This window comes from Chiroxiphia lanceolata, chromosome 15, assembly GCF_009829145.1.
Source record: "Chiroxiphia lanceolata isolate bChiLan1 chromosome 15, bChiLan1.pri, whole genome shotgun sequence".
Lineage (NCBI taxonomy): Eukaryota > Metazoa > Chordata > Aves > Passeriformes > Pipridae > Chiroxiphia > Chiroxiphia lanceolata.
In genome coordinates, this window is record NC_045651.1 from 12025970 (window position 1) to 12045113 (window position 19144).

Consider the following 19144-nt stretch of genomic DNA (forward strand, 5'->3'; position numbering starts at 1 on the left):
TTTCAGCTTGCTTGCTCCTACAGCAGACAGTCACACCGGAGCTGCAGTAGCTACCAAAAGCAAGAAAGGAGGCAAGAAAAAATGGGAATTGCCCAGACAGAGTCCATGTCTTGCAAGTCTGGGGTGAGATGAGCAGCAAAATGACTTTTGCTGGGGAAATGGCAATGCAGAGGAGGAGGACAAACCTTCTCGTCACCTCCTGAGGATCTGGGATTCTTCTTCAGCTCTGATGCCCAGCCCCTGGGTAACCTGGGAAAGTCACGGAATTTAGTTTTGGCTCTGTAGTAATGCTTCTCTCTCTTATTCCAAAAATAGCATCTAATCAGTGGGCATGAACTGTCCTGTCCCAACAAGTGCCCAAGCAGAGTGAAGTCTTACGTGCATAAGAGCAAAGTGTTCCTGGTACCCACTGCCTCACAGCAACAGCAGGATAAATGCTTCTGGCCACCAACATATTTTTAGTCCAGAATAACTTCATGGTGCAAAAGTTTAGTTTGACCCTTGTCTAAAATGCACAGGATTGAAGCCCCCTGTGTTTTAGGATGCATGTCATCAACTCATTCTCTCACGCTCTAAGAATTACTTGTAATTGCAACTGTCACCACAGTCAGGAGGTCCTTTATAGAAGCAAATAAGCACAGCCAAGAAGAATGAGGCTGGCAGAGCTGGGCCCCTGCCCTACACAGACACAGATGCTAATAACCATGAAATCACCCTTCCTATTAAAAAAAGAAGCCAAACTGCATGACTCCTGAAGCTATATCTCCAGTCTACATTTTATGCCATTCCATTAGGGCTGAGTTCCAGGCATTTGTGCCATCCTTGTCTTTCAGCAACATAATTATTTTGGAATTTATTTATTTTAGAATAACTTAATCATATTTTTTTCTGGTGCCAAAGAAAGAGGGTCAAGGAAAGAGGAAGGTATGTGAAGCTATATTTCCAATAGAGTTGAAAAATTTTGAGCAAGTTTACAGGCAACCCCACTGCTGACAGTTAAAGCACTTCTTGGGAAACCAAATCATACAGGCCAGCATTGTTAATAGTTGACCAGATATTCATCTTCCAAAACCAATCTTCCTATTTTTCATGCAAGGATGATAATTGTTTGTTAACAAAATTATTATAATGAAATCAGCATATTCTGCTTTGCTCAAGAGAGCCTGGTCAGAAAACGGAAGATTTTGCATATTTCCCAGGCTTCATTAATAACAATTAACTGTACAAAGGAGAAAAGAATTATCCTTTGCAGAGAATTACCATAGAATTATATGGCTGTGACACCAGAATACTGGGCTCGTCACCCATCTCTGTGACTAACCCCAGACAACTGTCGTCATGCAAAACATGAGGGTGATTTTTGTTTCGGTATCTCGGGGCAGGAGGGGTGCAGAGGCTTTAGCGACTCAGCCTAATTCTTTGAGATCTTTGTGATCCAAAGCCCCCAGGCAGGAACCCCCCGTGGAAAGCGGCAGATGGCAGAGGGGGCCACGCTCTACTGCTGGCAGTGTCCTCTGACAGCAACACACAACCACCACCCTGCCCCCTTCTCCAAAACAGCCCCGGGCACGCAGGGAGGCTTTAGCGTGCGCCTCTTCTCCTCCTCCTCGTTCCTTCCCGGTCCTTCCAAACCACGGAAATTTCCTGAGGAATCCATCCCTTCCACCCCCCGCCCGGTGGGATTGGGCTGGCACGAGGCATTTCCAGCGGTCTGGGGTGTAAAGTTGAGCACAAAGGAGCGCTGCCCGGCCCCACGCGCGGGGACCGGCGCTGCGGGGCTCCGACCCGCGCCACGGCCCGAACCTGCGGGCGCCGCTCCAGCCATCGCTCCCAGCGCTGGCTCAGCCTCCCTCGCTGCCTCCATCCCCCTCCTCCCCCAGGAACATCATATTTCCACGCCACGGGTGATCCGGGAGCTGGCCGGAGCCCCCGCCGGGGCCGCCCCCCGCCGCCAGCCCGGCGCTGCGCGCCGCCGCTCCTCCATCATCATCATCATCATCATCGCCATCCCCTCCGCGCCCCGTTCTCCCCGCGCCAAGCATCGCCGCCACCCCAGCTCGGGCTCCCGCTGCCACGGCGGGGCCTGCAGCGCCCGCGGGCCCGGGGGCTCGGCCCCTTCCCACGTCCTGGGGGCGCGGGGCCGGCATGGGCGGGGGGGAAGAGAGGGATTTGCGCTATTTTTTCCCCGGCGCTTTGCCGCGGCTGCGGGCAGGCTGAGCGCCGCAGGTAGCTCTAGGGATTGTGGGATACATCCCGCACATCCCGGCCCGGCCGGGCCGCCCGCCCGCCCTCCGCTGCCGGAGCGGCGGCACCTGCCCCGCCGCTGCCCCCCGCCCGCCGCCCCCGCTCCGCGCTCCCGGGGCGGCGGGGGCACCGCGCTCGGCGGCGAGGGGGGAGGAAGGAAGGAAGGAAGAAAGGAAGGCAGGGGGTGAAGCCGCGCAGCCCCCGCGCAGCCCCGCGCCCACCCCCGCCCGCTCACCTGCGCTCGGCGGGCGCGATGCTCCGCGCCGCGGGATGCTCCGCGGGATGCTCCGCGGGATGCTCCGCGGGATGCTCCGCGCCGCCCGCACAAAGAGCAGGAAATGGCTGCAGCAAGTGCACTTCCGCGGCTCTCCGCCGGCCCCTCCGCGCGGCGCGGCGGCGGGGGGAGCCCCGGCCCCCGCCGCGGGAAGGGGCTGGAGCGGCGCGGGCGGCTCCTCCCCCAGCGGCGCGGGGGATGCGCGGCGGGGCCGGGGGCTGCATCCCCCTCCTCGCCGGGAAGGGGGGGCCGCAGCTCTCCCCCCGCGGCGGGGACCTCCTGCGGTGGTCGCTCCGCCGGGGCCGGCCGGGCTGGCGGCAGCGCGGCGCCGGCGGGGTCGGGGTCAGGGAGGGCCGCCAGCCACCCCCACCCGGGGCGCGGAGGGAACAGGGCTGGGGGCAGCTGCTGCAGCCCCTCGGAGGTCTGGTGCTGGCAGAGCGGATTTGGGTCCCCGAGGAGGCAGGACCCGGCTGGGTTTCCCCATCTCCCTTCTGCTGTGTTTGCTGGGTATCGGTTGTTCAGCCACTCTGCCCCTCGGAGGACCATTGTTAAGTTTAACCTACCATCTTAACAAACATGCTGTTTGCAGAATACATATACGTGTAGAATACATACGGAGCCTCAGATGACTGAACATGTTGGGGGCCAAAACCAGAAGGCAGTGCCTTTGCTTGGAGCGCCAAACATCTTCTGAGTCAGCACCACATCCAAAAGGTCTTCCTTTTGGCATTTTTGGCATCTGACTTTTCTTCAGGGACAGGTTTCCAGTCCTTCTGCTCATAATTCTTTTTAAAGCTCTAATACAGCTCTTCAGATCTACTGTGAAATCCAAACTGGACCTCTCACAGCTTCCAGAGGAACATTGCCTCATAGTGACTGACACAAGCCCTGTATAGAACTATCTTGTTGAAAGACACTGGTGGATACCCCAGGACTGCTGGGGGTCTAGATACAGGTCTAGATGTACCTCCTTGGTGGCCCTGGCAGTGTTCCTTTCCTGAGCATCAGCCTATGCCAAAACTGGACTATCTTGCCCCTCCTGGATTAGAGTGACCTCTCTGATTCCTTAGAGGCTGCTGCTGTTGTCCATGCTAGTGAGGGGCTGAGCTTGCTCCCTATGGGTGTGTGTTGACTCCGCAGGGAAGCTTGGACACCAGTTTACACTGCAGTTCTGCTGCTGTGATTTGAATGGATGCAATGGGCTTAAAGGCTGCAAACTAGAAAAGCAGTAGGATAGTCTTAGGAACTATCTTTGTTTTACAGGAGAGGACTACACCTGAAAAAATGTATTAATATCCTCTCTGGGAGTAGACCCTTCTCTTTCTCCTGAATAGCATTTCTTCTTTGGAGGTGGGACTAGATGACCTTTAAAGGTCCTTTCCAACCCAAACTATTCTATGATTCTGTGATATCTATAACTCTATCTCACCTTTGACTGGAGCATTTTGTAGCCATCATTCCTCTTTTTACTATTTAATTCTTGGCAGAAAAATTCAGTAAGTGAGCATTGGTACTGCAGACACAAAGGATTTTACAGCTAATATTGCTCTGAGGCCATGGGTGAAACCAGGTCAGTTCAAGAAAACTGTGGCAACAAAGACTTCTGTGGACTGTTTTTTTGCACAGTTTAATCTGGTCCCATTATCAGCCAGGCTCAGGGTGATGGGAATTCCATTAATGTTAGGATAATATTTTAATTTTCTGCTCCGTGTTGTCTTAGCTTGTAGAATAATAGAATGAGCTTCTCTGCATTTGTCCTGCAGATCTCTCTGCAGGCTGGGAAGTATGACAGCAAGGAGCAGCCCCATGCAGCTACAGACTCGGGAGTGTGTGCATCAGCTGGCTCTGTGTGGAGGGGAAGAGGGGAGAGGTAACTCGATGGTGGGAGGAGCTGAACAGAAGAATACACACGAATTTGAAGTGGCTGCCAAGTGAGATTTAGCAGAGCCATTCACCTGAATCCGTCCGTGCTGACAAGTGCAGCCTTCAGAGAGGGACAAAGCCAAACATCACATAAAAACATGTTCATTAAAAAATGTTTCAGGAAATTCTAGACTTTTATCAGGCCTGATTTTAAGGTAATTGTGTATTGACAACCCCCACTTCCCCAGGGTGACTGACACATGCCCAGGAAAGAGGTTTTCATGGCTAATTCTGCCGCCCTCCAGCCCCTGGTCTCCACTGAGAAGCATCAGCTGCTCCTTCTAGATGAGGTTACTGCTTGACTGCCTTTTCCTAGCAGGGACGCCAGCCTGGCTGTGCCTGTGCCTGACCATCACAGCAGCAGGTTGGGGACACGCTGGGATAGAGCTCTGGGCCTTGGCTCCAGCCAAGTGTGCAGCGTCAGCAGAGCCGTGCACCCAGCGGGAAAACAGGGACAAGCACAACCTCCAACCTTGCTGGAACACTTTTCCATCGGGTAAAGGTGGAGTGGCTTAAACATTCAGCAGATTGCAAATGCTTTCTAAGGAGACAGGGAAGGGGTATTCAGAGAAAGGTTACTCACTTTGCAGCAGGAGACTGGTATTCTGACCTCTACTTTGTGGGGAACATATCCAGTGAAGCCACATGAAGGGCACCCACCTAAACTCACCATAGACACTGCTCTGGTGGGAGGGGACTGGGTTACAGTGCATTGACATCATGCAGTTATCCCAGTAAGGCACTAACCTTTTGAGATTCCTGAAGATCCCTGTAAATTATCATGGGGAAACACCCTCTGGGAGCACTCAAATACTACTACCCCCATTTTATGAAGATTCAGAGAATTTAAAGCCACCATAATGGATGTTTAGACCTAAAAATCTGGTGTCCATATAGTAAATTATGTAGTAAATTACTGAATTTGCAGAGATTCTGAATACTTCATAATAATCTAATCCCAGAACACAGCCATAGTTCTGGGGAACAGAGATATTTCAGAAAGCCAGAAAAAGCCTGTTTGCTTCTTGGTAGGAGGGATTTGGAGGAACAGCAAACTGTATGATTATAATTACATGAGGATGGTTTTTACATTTTTGCTAACATATAGTGAACCCCACAGTTGGGACTCAGCAATTTTATTGTTTGTAAAAATGAACATAAAACATCACAATATCATTTTGTGCAACACACTCTAGCTAATAAATATTACACATATACAAATATAAATATAACCTCAGTCAGATCACCTAGCAGAGCAATATTGCTGCTACTAAAGAGCAATGTCCTCAAGCTCAACAGACCCCTGGTTCCTCCAAGGATGATGAGGGCAGCAAGCCAGAAGCTTAACTTTGTGAGCCTGCAGATACCCCTGCCACAGAGTGTGTGAAGATGTATAAGGCAGGAACTGATGCCTTGCCCATATCCACATACCTGAAAAGAATATTCTGGCTCCTAAAATCTACTCTAGAACCATGGGTCTGAAAAATACCAAAAATAAAGTTGCCTTCTGTGAAGAAATAGTTCAACACAGGATACGTTAGATCATGGGATTACATTATTTCCTTGTTCCATTTTTGTTGGCAAACATATTTGAACCTGACTTCTGTAGCTGAAGATTCTGTAAAAGGAGATTGCTGCTGGAAGTTTGCACCTTAGAGTTTTTGTAAGCTGCTGTCACGTAAGGTTTCCTTGTGTTCTCACCTACCCAAAACAGAGAAGCATAAAAAATACATCCTGCATATATGCACATATCATCTGTGAGCCCTCTTGACTTCCCTAGTTATTGTTAATGCTTAGCAGAAAGTCCTGCACTTTACAAATTTACAAATTCTGCAGGACACCAACACCTAGACATTTGGGTTTGGGGTCAGTTATGTCAAAACAGTGTCTCTGTCTTGCAGTGGAAATACAGATTTTAGTTTAAATACCAGGAGATGGATTTTGTTTATAACTTCTTCTGCTGTCACCACATAATGGAGAACTCCTTGTGGAGAAAGAACCCAGGCAGTCCATTTGCATTGGACTTTTTCTTTGATCAGTCCCTTTGTTCACAGAGGAGATAGAAAGGTCTTTACTTTTGATGATTCAGTTACTCTTTGAAGTATGAGAAAACTCATTATCACTGGTGCACTGAGCATGTACTCTGCATGTTTTTTCCTCGTGGCTCTCTTGTGAACCCTCCAGCACCTTTTTTCCAAACACACCAGTTCAGCAGTAGATTCCTGTACCTTTCACAGGTAATCAGATCCCAGAATTCTGTCTTGTCCTGGACTGGAAACACATAGCACTCTGCACTGCTCAGTCCTCCATACTTTGTTCAAATGAACTGGATAGAAGTCATGTTTTGATCTTCTGATGTAGAAGGACTGAAGAAAAAAACAATATAAACGTTCAGCTTTGACTTCCCCCCTCCAAGAATGTCTCCATTTGCATCAGAGTCCCCTTTTCTCACTCACTATACAGTGCAATCTGAGACAATTTCAAAACTCTTCAGCACGTTGCTTTTTCTCTTCCTCTCTTACAAACTCTCGTGCACACACAGACACCTCTTCAGTTTACCAGGTATCTGAATCCTGTTCCTGTTATGCCACAGCTGCAGAAAAAATCATGCAAGGGAAAACAAAACCACCTTAAAATATCGGTGTCAGAAATGCAGTCACTGTTCCTGTGTCTCCCAGGCTTATTCATGTTCAGAGCTTTCAGGTCCAGCCCACTCTGTATTAGAGAGCTGTGGAGATGTCTAAATGTTCCTCCTCAGTTAAAGACAGGTTTTTCTTTTCCCCAGGGAAGACCTTCATTTGGGAGTTCACAAAACTGGAACAGCAATGTCAGATCTCTTCGTTTTGAGGCTGTATCTTCAGGAGAAATACCTTTGCTGGACTGTGTGGTTCAGGACTGTGCTCAATTGCTACTTCTGCTTTTATGATGCAAACCACATTCTTGGCCAAACCAGAACCTGTGTCTGTCTAGGCTCTGAAAGACCCGGGGATATCTTGTCTGTCTGGAAGTACCAGCCTCTGCCCTCTCTTCTCCCCAGGCATATGGCAAGTGTTTATGGTGAGAGGATTCCTGTTAATGCTTTGTGTGGGGAAAATCCAGTCTTCTCTTCTCTCAGGACTCTCAGCTGTGCTGAGTGAACAGTGCCATGATTACAGATCATACTCAGAGATTTCACTCAGCTGGAACAGCAGAAGAGAAAAGGGTGGCCGCTCGTCTTTCCTCTGAGCAGGGGAGAGAAGAGAGAGGAAGAACATTTTTGTCAGCTTGCGAGGAATGGCAGGGTTAGCAAGGAAAATCTTGTGAAGAAACTGAGTATTAACAAAAATACAATCTATCTCTATAGAGAAAAAGCCAATGGAAGAACCAGCTTCCTTCTTTGCAATGTTTCTTTTCTATTAGCGGTGAATTTTGTCTCGTGGACACTAAGTACCTTCTAATGACTTGGCTGTCATTTTTACCATCACTGTTAGAACTCAGCCCCACAGATCTGCAGCTTTCTTAGGAAGGAAACTTTTGAATTAACTTGAGTTAGGTGCACTACATGGGCTCCTTGGAGAAGTCAATGCACTCTATAGAAACAGCAGATTAAATAAAAGGCAGAGACCAGAGTATGCTTGCTGGTGCAGATGAAAGCTACAGTGCTTCACATCCAGGATTTTATCTTTTGTTAGCATGTGATGTGTACACCTCTCTCTCCTCCTTTAAGCCAAGGGAAAGAGAGCTCTTGTCTTTGGAAACTAGGACTCTCCCATGATAATACTAACCATCCTCCAGCAGTGGCTCATGACATCATAAATTGCCTTGGAGGCCAGCTTGGGTTTGTAGAGCCGAAATCCTGCATTGATTTCTTCCACCACTTCTGCATTGGTGCGATTCTCATAGGGGATTTTACCTTCACTGAAGACCTCCCACATCAGCACTCCTAAAGCAAAGAAATGAGAAAAATCACAAAGAAGCAAATAAACCCCTCAGCAGACCTGTGGCCACCTTCCACCTGTTCTTCTCTGCAGCTCAACCTTGGTGTCAGCTACTTGGAAAAGCGTTTTCACTTGGATTCTCAGTACACATCTGAAAAACCAGGCAGGCCCTAACACAGCTGTACAGTTCTACGATGCCAGCCAGGATCTCTGCTGTGCACTGGAATGTGTGGAAGTACCAGTTTGACTTCTCTGCATCCTACTTTGTCGTAGTCTAGCACACAGGGATGTCTTTCCCCATGAGTCAGATGCTGTGTTATGTGTCAGAAAGCAGAGCATGTCTTCTCCAAAACTGTGAAGAGGGAATGCTGTGCATGTGCTCCATCCAGATGTGTAATCTGGGAAAGAGAACCTGCTTTTTGTCACTGATTCAGTTTATCTATTTTTGCTTCCAGTTAATCACATACAAGAGACATGTCACTGATGTTCCTGCCTGCAGTGTGTCCTGTACCCAAAGCTGTTAATTTTGGCAAGACTCAGTAGCAATAAAGCAATATGAACTGCTCCATTCCTGTTAGCCAGCTTAGTGCAGGGAACTTTGTTCACATTGTGTTAGAAAAGGGAGACAGACTATATATAGACTGTTCTGAAATAAACTCCATAGTTGCACAGTTGCACACTCAGCTTTGCTCAATTATGCCTGCTTCCACCTTTGACATCTTCAAATAGGAAGATGCAAAGAGACTGCAGCTCCACACCAATGTTACTGGCCCTACTGAAGAATAAGCAAAGTAGTTGTACTCCCCAAGTGTGCAGATTCCTGCACTGGGAGCTTCTCACACCCATTTTGTTCTCCTGGGCACAGCAGGATTTCAGACCTGGCAGAAGAGGTGAATGGGCTGCAGAGTAGCAGAGCAGAAAGCTGCTCACAGTCGTGAGACCATGAGGAATCCTCTTATGCAAACCCCACTGGATGGGGAGATAACAAGTCTGACAGATGTACAACCCACTGTCTGCACATCTCACAAAGAAGGACTGACCAACACAAGCAAAGTTCACCTATATTTCATTCAGACCTGAAACCGGAGTAAGCCAACTTCACCAGGCTTGGCTTGACTGTAAATCAATCTGAGCACCCTCTCTGGAAGCATCTGGCTCTCAGTGTACAGGCCAGTTTCCGATTTGTGAAGCAGAAGAACATTCTTACCAAAGTAGCACCTCTCCCCATGTCACTGCCACTTTGCTGTGAGGTGTCAGCAATAGCTCCACTGAAAAGCTGTCCCTTGTCATTACATGGTGAGTGCTGACAGCCTCCTCCACATGCCAGGGAACATGGAAAGAGGAATGGTGCTCTCTGAAGCATCTCCCTGCTGAGTTTTTGAAGGAGGCTGTGTGGGCCTGAGCACCCAGCGCCCACCACGCTGCTCGTAGCCCACCCCAGGAGTGCACAGCTTCAGGCACAGCAGAAGAGATGGGAGCCACAGCAAAGAGCAAGGAAAGCACAGCATTTACAAGCACAGACTAGGAAAGGTTATAATCCTGCATTATTTACTGCTGGGCCTGGAGCTGAGTGGCACCCCATTGACTGTGTGCTGTGCACAGCACACTGCCCCAATTCACTGCGGTAACAGAGATTTGCATGTTGGCTGGAGAGGGGCCAGGGCCATGAGCGTGCCAGATCTACAGCCCAGGGGATAGCCTTTGTTATGGCTTTGGGGAGAAAATATACAGCGGTGTTCTTATCTGTGAGGGTCCAGAAGGGAGACCAAAGAACGGACGCAAATCATAAAACAATGCATTGGGGAGCAGGAAATGAGGTGAGAAATGGGAGCAGTGAAATTATATTTTCAGATCAGCATAAAGCAAATGGACTCAGCAGAGCAAACTTGGAAAGGCAGAGGATTTGAGTGAGAAATCAGTGCCTAGGACTGACATGCAGAGAGATGGAGTGCCTAAATATTATCCCTTTCCTTTCCTCTGCTCTGCTCTGCTCTCCTCTCCTCTGTAATCTTGTCAGTGGCTCTCCAACTTTTTCTTGGACACTCCTGCTGTGTCAGCAGGAAACACAGTTCATTATTTGGTATGATATAGCATTGCACAGCTATAGAACACCCTTAGAATCCAGAGGATGTAGTGTTTAGAAGAGTTTACTTAAGGACTGAGCCCTTAAGTTTTCTTAGCTGGGATTTGTTGAATTTCTTCCATTTTGACAAGAGTTTCTTACCAAATGACCAAACGTCAGATTTGGTGCTATAGTTGCTGTAGGAGAAAACCTCTGGAGCAGACCACTTGACTGGAAACTTGGTACCTGTGGAGCTGGTATACTGATCATCAAGGACAATCCTGGAACAGGAAAAGAAGGGAGAATGCTGAGTAACTCCCCATCCCATGACAACCCTGCAGGGACCGTGTGCGGCCTTAGTGGCATTACCTTGACATCCCGAAGTCGGACACTTTGACCACCTGGGATTCCCCCACCAGGCAGTTCCTGGCAGCCTACAAGGAAAGAAGGTGCAAAGGCAGCAGGTCAGAGCTGAAAGACTGCTGCAGTGGCTTTTATCCTGGCAGAGCAGATAGTGCTTAAAAAAGAGCATCAAAGTGACATTGTGCCATACAAAGAGGACAAAACCCCAAGCTTCTCATGCTTTCAGTACATTTTACAGCATGTCCCTGTTGCCAGAAAAGCTGTCCAACCATCAATCTGACTTTCAGGCCCTTATTGCCCAGAAAGGGCAGAGAAAGACCCTAAAATATCCACAGCTACTCACAGTCCTTGCTCCCTAGTGAAACAGCCACAGTGACCGATGGAGCTTGATTGAACACCACCTAATTAAAACTATTTGATCATCAATGCATGTTTATACATGAATTATGCAAGAACAAGTCTTTTTTTTTTCCCCACTGATTTTAGACATGAAGAGGAGTCAGTACTCAGGAACTGTGGCTCTTGGGGAGCAAAAGAGTCCACTCAGGAAGGAAGAAAAGCTTTATAGCCTTGTTTCTTCTATCCCAAACACAATTAAGGGAAACAGATTAATCAGCAGTCCAGGGGTTGGTTTTTTTTTTCCCCTAAAGTATTGGTGCTGCTTCTGCAATAAGGGCAGATACAGGATCCCCTGTAAATACGTAGGAGGAGTGTGGAAGCTGAAATTAAGGAAGGAAAAAAGCACAGGAAAACATCCACCCAGAGCAAAGAAAAAGTCTATGTGGGACCAACATACCAGGTCTCTGTGGATGACAGAGTTTTGTTCCAGATATGTCATTCCTTCACACACATCTTGGCACATCCCCAGCAGGGTTTCCTTTGAAAAAGTGCCCCTCTGGCTCCTGAGGTAGTCGGACAAGCAGCCATTTTCCATGAACTCAAACACCAGGCATATGGGAGTGTTCTCAAAGCACACACCATAAAGCTGGACTAGCTTGGGGTGAGACAGCTTCCTGTGGGATAGGGAGGGAAGGTGGAAAAGAATTGGCTCAATGCCTTCTATTCTTACAGCAACTGGTTAATACACAGCTCCATGTGCCACTGTGCTGCACCCTGCTCTCTGCAAAGGCCAGGTCTGCACATGGGTAGACCAAGTCTAATGTCAAGTAGGTCTAAGTATCATCCCTTTTCAATGATAATGGTCACCAAAAGACTTTTCTGCATGGAAAATCATACAATCAAACAAAAATAAAACCAATTTCTGTTTGCTTTGAAGGGAGGGAAATGCAACAAATACAAATAAAGTCAATAACACCAAAGAGGATATATTCAGTTGTGCAAGGCAAAAAAACTTTTACAGGTAAAGATTTTCAATAAAATTTCCCTCAAATTGTGATATTTCTCCATCTAATTATTTTTGATGAAAACCACTTTGCTTTCCAAAATGCACTATTAATGAACCCTGCCTTCTTGAGCAGCAGAGATCTGGAAGAACATTCTGGATATTGATAGACTTCGAAGCACAGTAATTCACCTACACTTTGAATTGCCTTCCTTTGTAGCTGCCAGAGCTCACCTGTCTCTACTATTTAGACACATAGCAGATAATCAAAGTTTGAATTCCCCACTCATATTCCTGGCGACACTTTAGTTCAATCTTACGAATCCCACAGGGGCTGATTTTCTTGGTGAATCTGCTACTTACATCAAGACTTTAGCTTCCTCAATGAAATCCTCTTCAGACATTGCTCCCTCACGGATGGTCTTTATGGCTACTTTCGTCTTGTCCAGCAAGTAGCCAAGGTAGACCACCCCAAACTGACCACTGCCAATCTCCTGCACGCGGGTGAGCTCAGAGGCATTAATGACCAATTTTCCTGTTGATTGTAAGGGAGAAAGAGTAAGGATTGAGCAGTAGGATGTCAAAGAAAAAGCTTTTGTGGGAGACAGGACGTGGTGTGAGACTTTCTGTCTCTCCCTCAAATTGCCTGTCTGACCTTTGATAGCTCATTTGATTAGCCCATGCTGCAGGTCATGTGCAAGAGTAGGAACAACAACATCCCCTTTTCCCCCTCCTTTGTCTTGTCTATCCAGTTCTTCAGGAAGGATTGTTTCTGCCATGCATATGTGCACTACTGAGCACAACATGGGGTTTGAGTTTCTTTGATGTCTCCAAGAATTACAATAAGGATGATACCAGCAAAAATTCTGTTGACAACAATACTCAAATGGAGACATCTTTCAGGAGAGACTCAGCTTTCATCAAATTGTGCTGTGATCCCACTCCCATCCCCTTTGTTCATCATTCATTTTAGTATTTAATGTTGACTTCATTGAGACCCTGGGGTTCTCATCACTCCCTCAAGGCCCTGCATTGTCGGGTCAGTCAGTTACCAATGGTAATGGCAAAGATGATAATCTAGTGAACAGTGCAGTGTAAAGATCTGGAGAAAGCTATTTATTATGGCTATGGTGACATGAATATTCATCAACAGCCACGGGGATATGCAGGATCAGCCAGCTAACCAGTGAGGAGTGTGATTCTCATATAGTCATGATGGTACCATACCATAGCTCAGCCCTGCAGTGATCGGGGCCTTCTTTCTCCACGAAGACACCGCATACCTGAGCCGAGTGACGAGACCTGGGGGACAGAGGGAAAGGGGGGTCCCAGTTATTGTCACAGCCATGGGCAGTGTGGCTGTCACTACCCCAGGAGGCAGTTTGGATACTCAAAGAAGGTTTATTGTACTGAATTCTCAGCTCCACTTGAGGGCAGCTGAACTTCTGCTCAGACTGATTTCCTGCCTGTTAGAAGGAAGCCAATTCTGAGCACTTTCAGCTTATTTTTCATTTTTGCTCTGTCAGCAAATGTGAGCTGTGAGTCTATTAATTCTGATGAATTTCCAAATTATACCTTTTATTTTTAGGGTATTTTTGAAGTCTAGGGTTTCCTGTAGTACTCCTGCACTGTAGGGATGGGGGTCTTTGGTGACTCCCATGTCTGGCTATGGATCCTGGCCATGTCTCTCACTTTGTGTCAAATCAAGGTCCAGGGATATATCACCTCCAGGGTAAGAAGGCCCTGCTGTGTAATTCAAACAGGTAGCTTGGCCTGCCAGTGGTGATCCACCCGTAGGGCTCTCCATGGTATGTCATTATGGCATCTGTGTTGGCCACAGTCAGCCTTAGAAGGACAGCTAGAGTGAACATGTAATGCTGGAAGCGGAAACTGGCCTGAAATGGTCATTTTTCTGCCATCCAAGTGCCAGGATAAGCGGAAGAAGAGATGATGCCATTTAACACTTCATTGTGAGGACAGAGGGCTTGGGAGCCTTCCTTCACTCAAAACAGCCACCTGGCTGCATGGGATAAACCAACAACTTCCCTGGTCAGCTTTGGCCTTCACTCACCTCCTGCATTGTGCTGGTGGTAGTTGATGAGGTCAGGGATGCAGTCAAACACGTGCTTTTCTGCCAAGTAATACCGCTTGGGAAAGTCAGTTGTCTCGTTGATGTGATAATGCTTTATAACAGGATTGTTGTCTGTGCTGAAAGAGAGGAGGTTTTCTTTGAGGAAAACTAGGTTGCAGCAAAAAGACAGGAAGAGTAGCAAGTGAGAAAAGGGGAAAACCTTCCCCCGGAATGAATGGGAGAGGAGCAAGGAGTGAGTGCATTTGCTAATTAAGTCTGTGTACTTCTATGTTCTCCTTTTCACTCATAGATGGTCTCATCTCTAGAAAGGCTGAGGTTTCCTGATAAGACAAGGTTAAGTATAAGTTTCTCCGCCTCTTCTTTGTGAAACAAAAACTTCTGCCCCATTACTGAAACCCTTTCACTAATCTTGTGCTACCCACCTCTGATGAGTCCAGCACACAGTCCATGTTGATCCCATGGACACTTCAGCTGCGGGGACAATTTCATCAGAATTACAATCCCAGTGATGTCTAAGGCACTATTTATAGGCACATATTTAGATGCAGGGAGAAGTGGAGCCTTTAAAACACTTTGTGACTGGCAGCTGACTCTCTGCCTTTTTTGGAAGTGTTTTCCTCTATCATTTTCATGAGCCTTCTGCTCTCTCGTTATAATGCCAAAACAACTATACAGAGATTACACACTCACAGAAGCCATTTCATTGATGTAATTGATGTGAAAAGCTGCTGAGCTCAGCTGTACCTTAATGCTTTGGTGAAAACAGAGACTGTGTACATGCCAGGCTGCCTCGAATCTCTCACCATGAAGGCACCTTCCCTACCCTGGAACAGGAGCAAAGGAGAGAAAACTGGTTAGAGACATAATGGAAAAAAAGAAGCAGGCTGGGGGCAAAGCTGTGCTAATTTCAGCCCTGTCTACTGCTCAGTCATGAGGATGTGCTAAACGTGTAGGGAAAAAAAGGGCCTCAGCCCACTGACAGAGCTTGGGGTGTCCCACGCACAGCTCTGGTGGCTGCCCAGGGCCTGCAGGTACACCCCACTGGTGTCTCTTGGGTGCTGTGTGCTTTTAGCTCAGTTTCCTCTCAGAGCTCTCAGAGGAAATGAGAATTAGGCACTTGTGCTGAGTTCATGTGGCTGTGCCTCTCTGTCCCTCCAAGCCTCTCCTAGAAATTCTGAACCCATTGATTGCCTTCAACCCTATTTGACAGAACATGTGTTCAATGAAATGTGCATCCGAGTGGAAAGGCAAACCCCTCTGAGTGCTCTCTGTTGAGCAGCTACAGAGTGAGAGCACAGTTTATCCAACACCAGAGAATCCATATGGGAGTGTATGAAAGATAATTTACCAATGTACCACAAATGGGAAAAGCTTGGACATGATGCTGCCCTTTCATGGGTACACCAGTCATCCAGTATCTAAACATAAATGTGTAGGAAAGCTTCCTGCACTCTGGCACTCACAGAACAGTTTCCTTTTTAACTTTTCATTATGATTGTTTTCTACTCATCTCAATGCTAACATGTCTCATAGGCCATGATCCCGCAGGGCCAGACACTGAGGAATCTGATGGCAATGGAGAAGGTTTAACATCATAGTTTTGATGGAACTTGCTGCACTGGCCTATATATTGATAATAAAAACATGTTTTACTTCTGTTTGCAGATAAAGATGCTTTTCATCTGGCATCCCAAATGCCTGATTATTTCATTCCCTCCTTTGCTTTACATAGTAGGTTTCCTCCATTTTATATGCCTTCTACTCACCCACAACACTTCATGGAAACCTAATGCACCAAGTGCACCCTGCCTTGGACTTCTTCCCACCTCCCCAGTATCTGCACAATGCAATATCCAGCACAGGGAAGCTCTGAAAAGGGTCTCTGTGCTGCTGCAGAAGCATCTATATCATGCACAGTGAGGGCTTCAGGACTCATCTCCCTGGCAAGTATCGAAAGTAGGCAAGTTTTGGTGACAGCATCCTGCCTGAGTTTCTTTAAGCTATATTTTTGTCCTTCTTTCTCACTTGACACCAAGCCTGGCCACTCTCAAGCTTGGCCACATTTTTTGGGGGAGCTGTGAGGGTTGCAAAGTTTTGAACCAGAAGCCTCTGCAGCCACACGGGGGTAGTTGCCATAGAAAAGTTGTGCTGGTACGACCAAGAGGAAAAATAAGATTATTAAACCGTGTGTGGATATGTTCTGTAGTAGTTTATGGGAGCTAGAAGAATTTTTAAAACCACACAAAACCACTTTTATTTCCATAAAATACTGTCATTCCAAGCAACAACATCTATTTGGGGCACCCGTTAGTGTAAGAGCTTATTTAAAAACTGAGGTGGTGTTTGTGTGGAAAATCTGAACAAGAAGCTTATTCTTTATATTTTCAATACAGTTTTCACTGGAAAACTTTGGCTCAACTGAAAAATTAAAGATGTGTGCTCACATGCACACAGACATACAAAACTAAAAACAAACTCCATACTTCTGGCTTTCATCCAAAATATTTCAACATGACCTCGCTTAAATTTTCAGAGAACTAATGGCATCCACAGGCCTCCTGCAGAGACTGAAAAGATGAGCTAATATCACAGTTTTCAGTTGACACAGTGTTCTGAAGCAGTGTTTTCTACTAGCCACAGCTATTGTGTGTGTTTGGCTAAAGCAGGCTGGCACAGCTCTCTGCCCATGCTCGGCAAGCATGGAGGTAAGGGGGTGGTGCTGGTGGTCCTTTATCTGGCATCTCACACTAAGGACAGTAACACAGCAGGAACCCAGGGTTCAGCTTTCTTACACAGAGCAGCCCTTGCAGGCTTCATTTGTCATTAATTAATTAGTATTTCCCATCCACCTCATACATAACACTGGTTTACCTCATCCCTGAGGAGAGCTTCTGCTTTGCTTCTGCTGATGTTCTTGTTGTACCACCTGAAAACATCAGAAGACTCCGAGTCAGCGTTTCCAGCCTAGGAAAGTTTCTGCTGAAAAGCTGAATTGAGTGTCCCCAGGGCCAGCACTGACATGTGGTCCAGAGTAGGGGCATTTGAGGCTTGGAGCTTCAAATCCAGGGCACTCAGAGGTACAAGAAAAACATAGGCACAACTTACTCATACATTTGCAGATTCTCGGGTGATTTTTCCACCAGGTAGCTGCTTGGCACATAGCCTTCGTGCCTGTTGAGATGCAACATAGTGTGAGTGTGCTGACGGACAGGATTTTCTCTGCATCTGTAGGAGTCAACCTTGAAAGATTTGCCTGCTCATTGCATGATAGCAGTGCTGGTTGTTTTGTATTTAGCAGGGTTACTGGAGAAGAAAACAACTGGTTGCACCTCTAAACTTCTGGGGAGTTTCACAGTTTTTTCCCCTACGTGTATCACATCAAATATCAGCCTGAGAGAAGGACTGTTTATTTCTTTAAAATTAACTTTTCTCCAGCTGCCTGAATACAAGCAACATTAAAGGGAAGACAGTTAACCTAAATAACCTTCCATCACTTTTTCCCTGTATGTCAGAAGACGCTTCGCAAAAGTTGAACAAGGGGCCAGCATGCGTGTTAATGGAAGAACAAATTGGATTTAGAAAGGATTTGTAAAATGGCTGTTGAAAAGGGACTTACCCATTCTTATCTTGAATCAGCCACCAATGTTCTTCAGAGCTGTCAATCACATAATATTCCTCGTTATATTGTAAAGTCAGCTCCTGTGGATTCTGGGCTTCATAGTCATATATGGCTATGACCAAGGCTTCCTTGGGGTATAGAAACAATTCCTGCACAAACAAGGCAAAAGGCTCATGATATTCATAAAAACCAGTGGCATACTCTCTAAAATTATATTTTCCTGGCAGCGCTGGTGTCCTCTGGGCTCAAAAGCCTCAAGGCTAGGAAAGCACTCCAGAGCATCTAGTGGGGTATGGTGGCAATGTGAGAATCTTTACCACTTTCAAACAATGAATTTCATATAAAAATTTCAGTTGCACAGAAAATGCCCAGGGAATGTTATCACAGGTGAAATTCTAGGTCACTGCACTGTGGTGAACCTTAGTGAGGACACATTCCCCACTGGCAGTTAATCACACAGGACAGGACACTAAGGACAGCTTAACATGCCTCACTGCACTCACCCAGTTATCTTCAGGAGTGGGAGGAAGAGGCTTCTTTGAGGCTGAAATTAAATCAAGAAAGATAATTTGAAGTCGATCAGGACAAAACCAGTGGAGAAACCATCAATGTAATGAATGGATACAAGTGATACAAACCCAGTGAATAATGAGCCTTGGACTTTTAGAGCAAGACATACCAACTGCACCTACACAGTGCATCTCAGCCACACAGCAGGGGTTTGAAACTGGGGTTCAGGTTGCTTAAGGAATCACCCAGATACAAGGCAAAAGTTTATTGGGTGAGGAATGATTTACCACTTTTATGTGTTTTCAAGAGACAAAGTCAGGATTACCATTGACCTCTGAAGCCACAGAGGAAATCTGGTTAGAACAAAATAGGATGTCCATGTTTCTTGATGGAAATGTAACACCATATTTTTTGATGTTCTATACAAGACAGATTTGATCCTTTACTTCTGCTAGGAATAAATGTTTGCAAGGTCAGGGTGGTCTTAACAAATCCCATACCATTTTTGGAGGGATCATACTCCACACAGCCAAGTGCCATCTTCTCTGTCTGAGCACAGCATCTCCACTTGCCATCTAACCAAAAATCTGGATGACACTTTGAAACCAAGCTGTTGTTGTTTTTAGTTTCTGGAAAACATTAGGGGAAGGAGAAGGGGGAAAATTAATTTATCTGCATCCACATCAGCTCTAAAAGACATATAGAACTAAATGGAAATAATCTGCGCTTTAAAGAAACTTCTTATTCTTGTCAAACTAAGCTTTGGTGAACATTATCAACCTCCTCCATTAATGTCTT

The 19144-nt window shown here is 46.7% G+C and overlaps 2 protein-coding genes across 5 annotated transcripts in view; both read right to left on the bottom strand.

Annotated features, from left to right (window-relative positions):
- The window catches only part of CYFIP2 (cytoplasmic FMR1 interacting protein 2), a 53180-nt gene extending 50558 nt beyond the window's left edge, over positions 1–2622 (bottom strand). For 3 of the 4 annotated variants that reach the window (XM_032702872.1, XM_032702873.1, XM_032702869.1), the window contains exons 1-2: positions 2480–2622; positions 186–249 (exon numbers count right to left, since the gene is read on the bottom strand). The gene's annotated coding sequence lies outside the window, so the exon portion shown is untranslated. The remainder of the gene's footprint in view (positions 1–185; positions 250–2479) is intronic. The other variant, XM_032702870.1, reaches the window with a different exon arrangement.
- Positions 2623–5993: 3371 nt separating this feature from the next.
- Positions 5994–19144, bottom strand: part of ITK (IL2 inducible T cell kinase) — a 28465-nt gene continuing 15314 nt past the window's right edge. The window contains exons 4-17 of the mRNA XM_032703062.1: positions 18847–18975; positions 18340–18380; positions 17834–17985; positions 17323–17388; positions 17089–17143; positions 14962–15041; positions 14197–14333; positions 13353–13427; positions 12489–12660; positions 11580–11796; positions 10790–10854; positions 10583–10701; positions 8206–8363; positions 5994–7662 (exon numbers count right to left, since the gene is read on the bottom strand). Of these exons, the coding sequence (XP_032558953.1) occupies positions 7591–7662; positions 8206–8363; positions 10583–10701; positions 10790–10854; positions 11580–11796; positions 12489–12660; positions 13353–13427; positions 14197–14333; positions 14962–15041; positions 17089–17143; positions 17323–17388; positions 17834–17985; positions 18340–18380; positions 18847–18975 (1538 nt within the window). The 3' untranslated portion in view covers positions 5994–7590. The remainder of the gene's footprint in view (positions 7663–8205; positions 8364–10582; positions 10702–10789; positions 10855–11579; positions 11797–12488; positions 12661–13352; positions 13428–14196; positions 14334–14961; positions 15042–17088; positions 17144–17322; positions 17389–17833; positions 17986–18339; positions 18381–18846; positions 18976–19144) is intronic.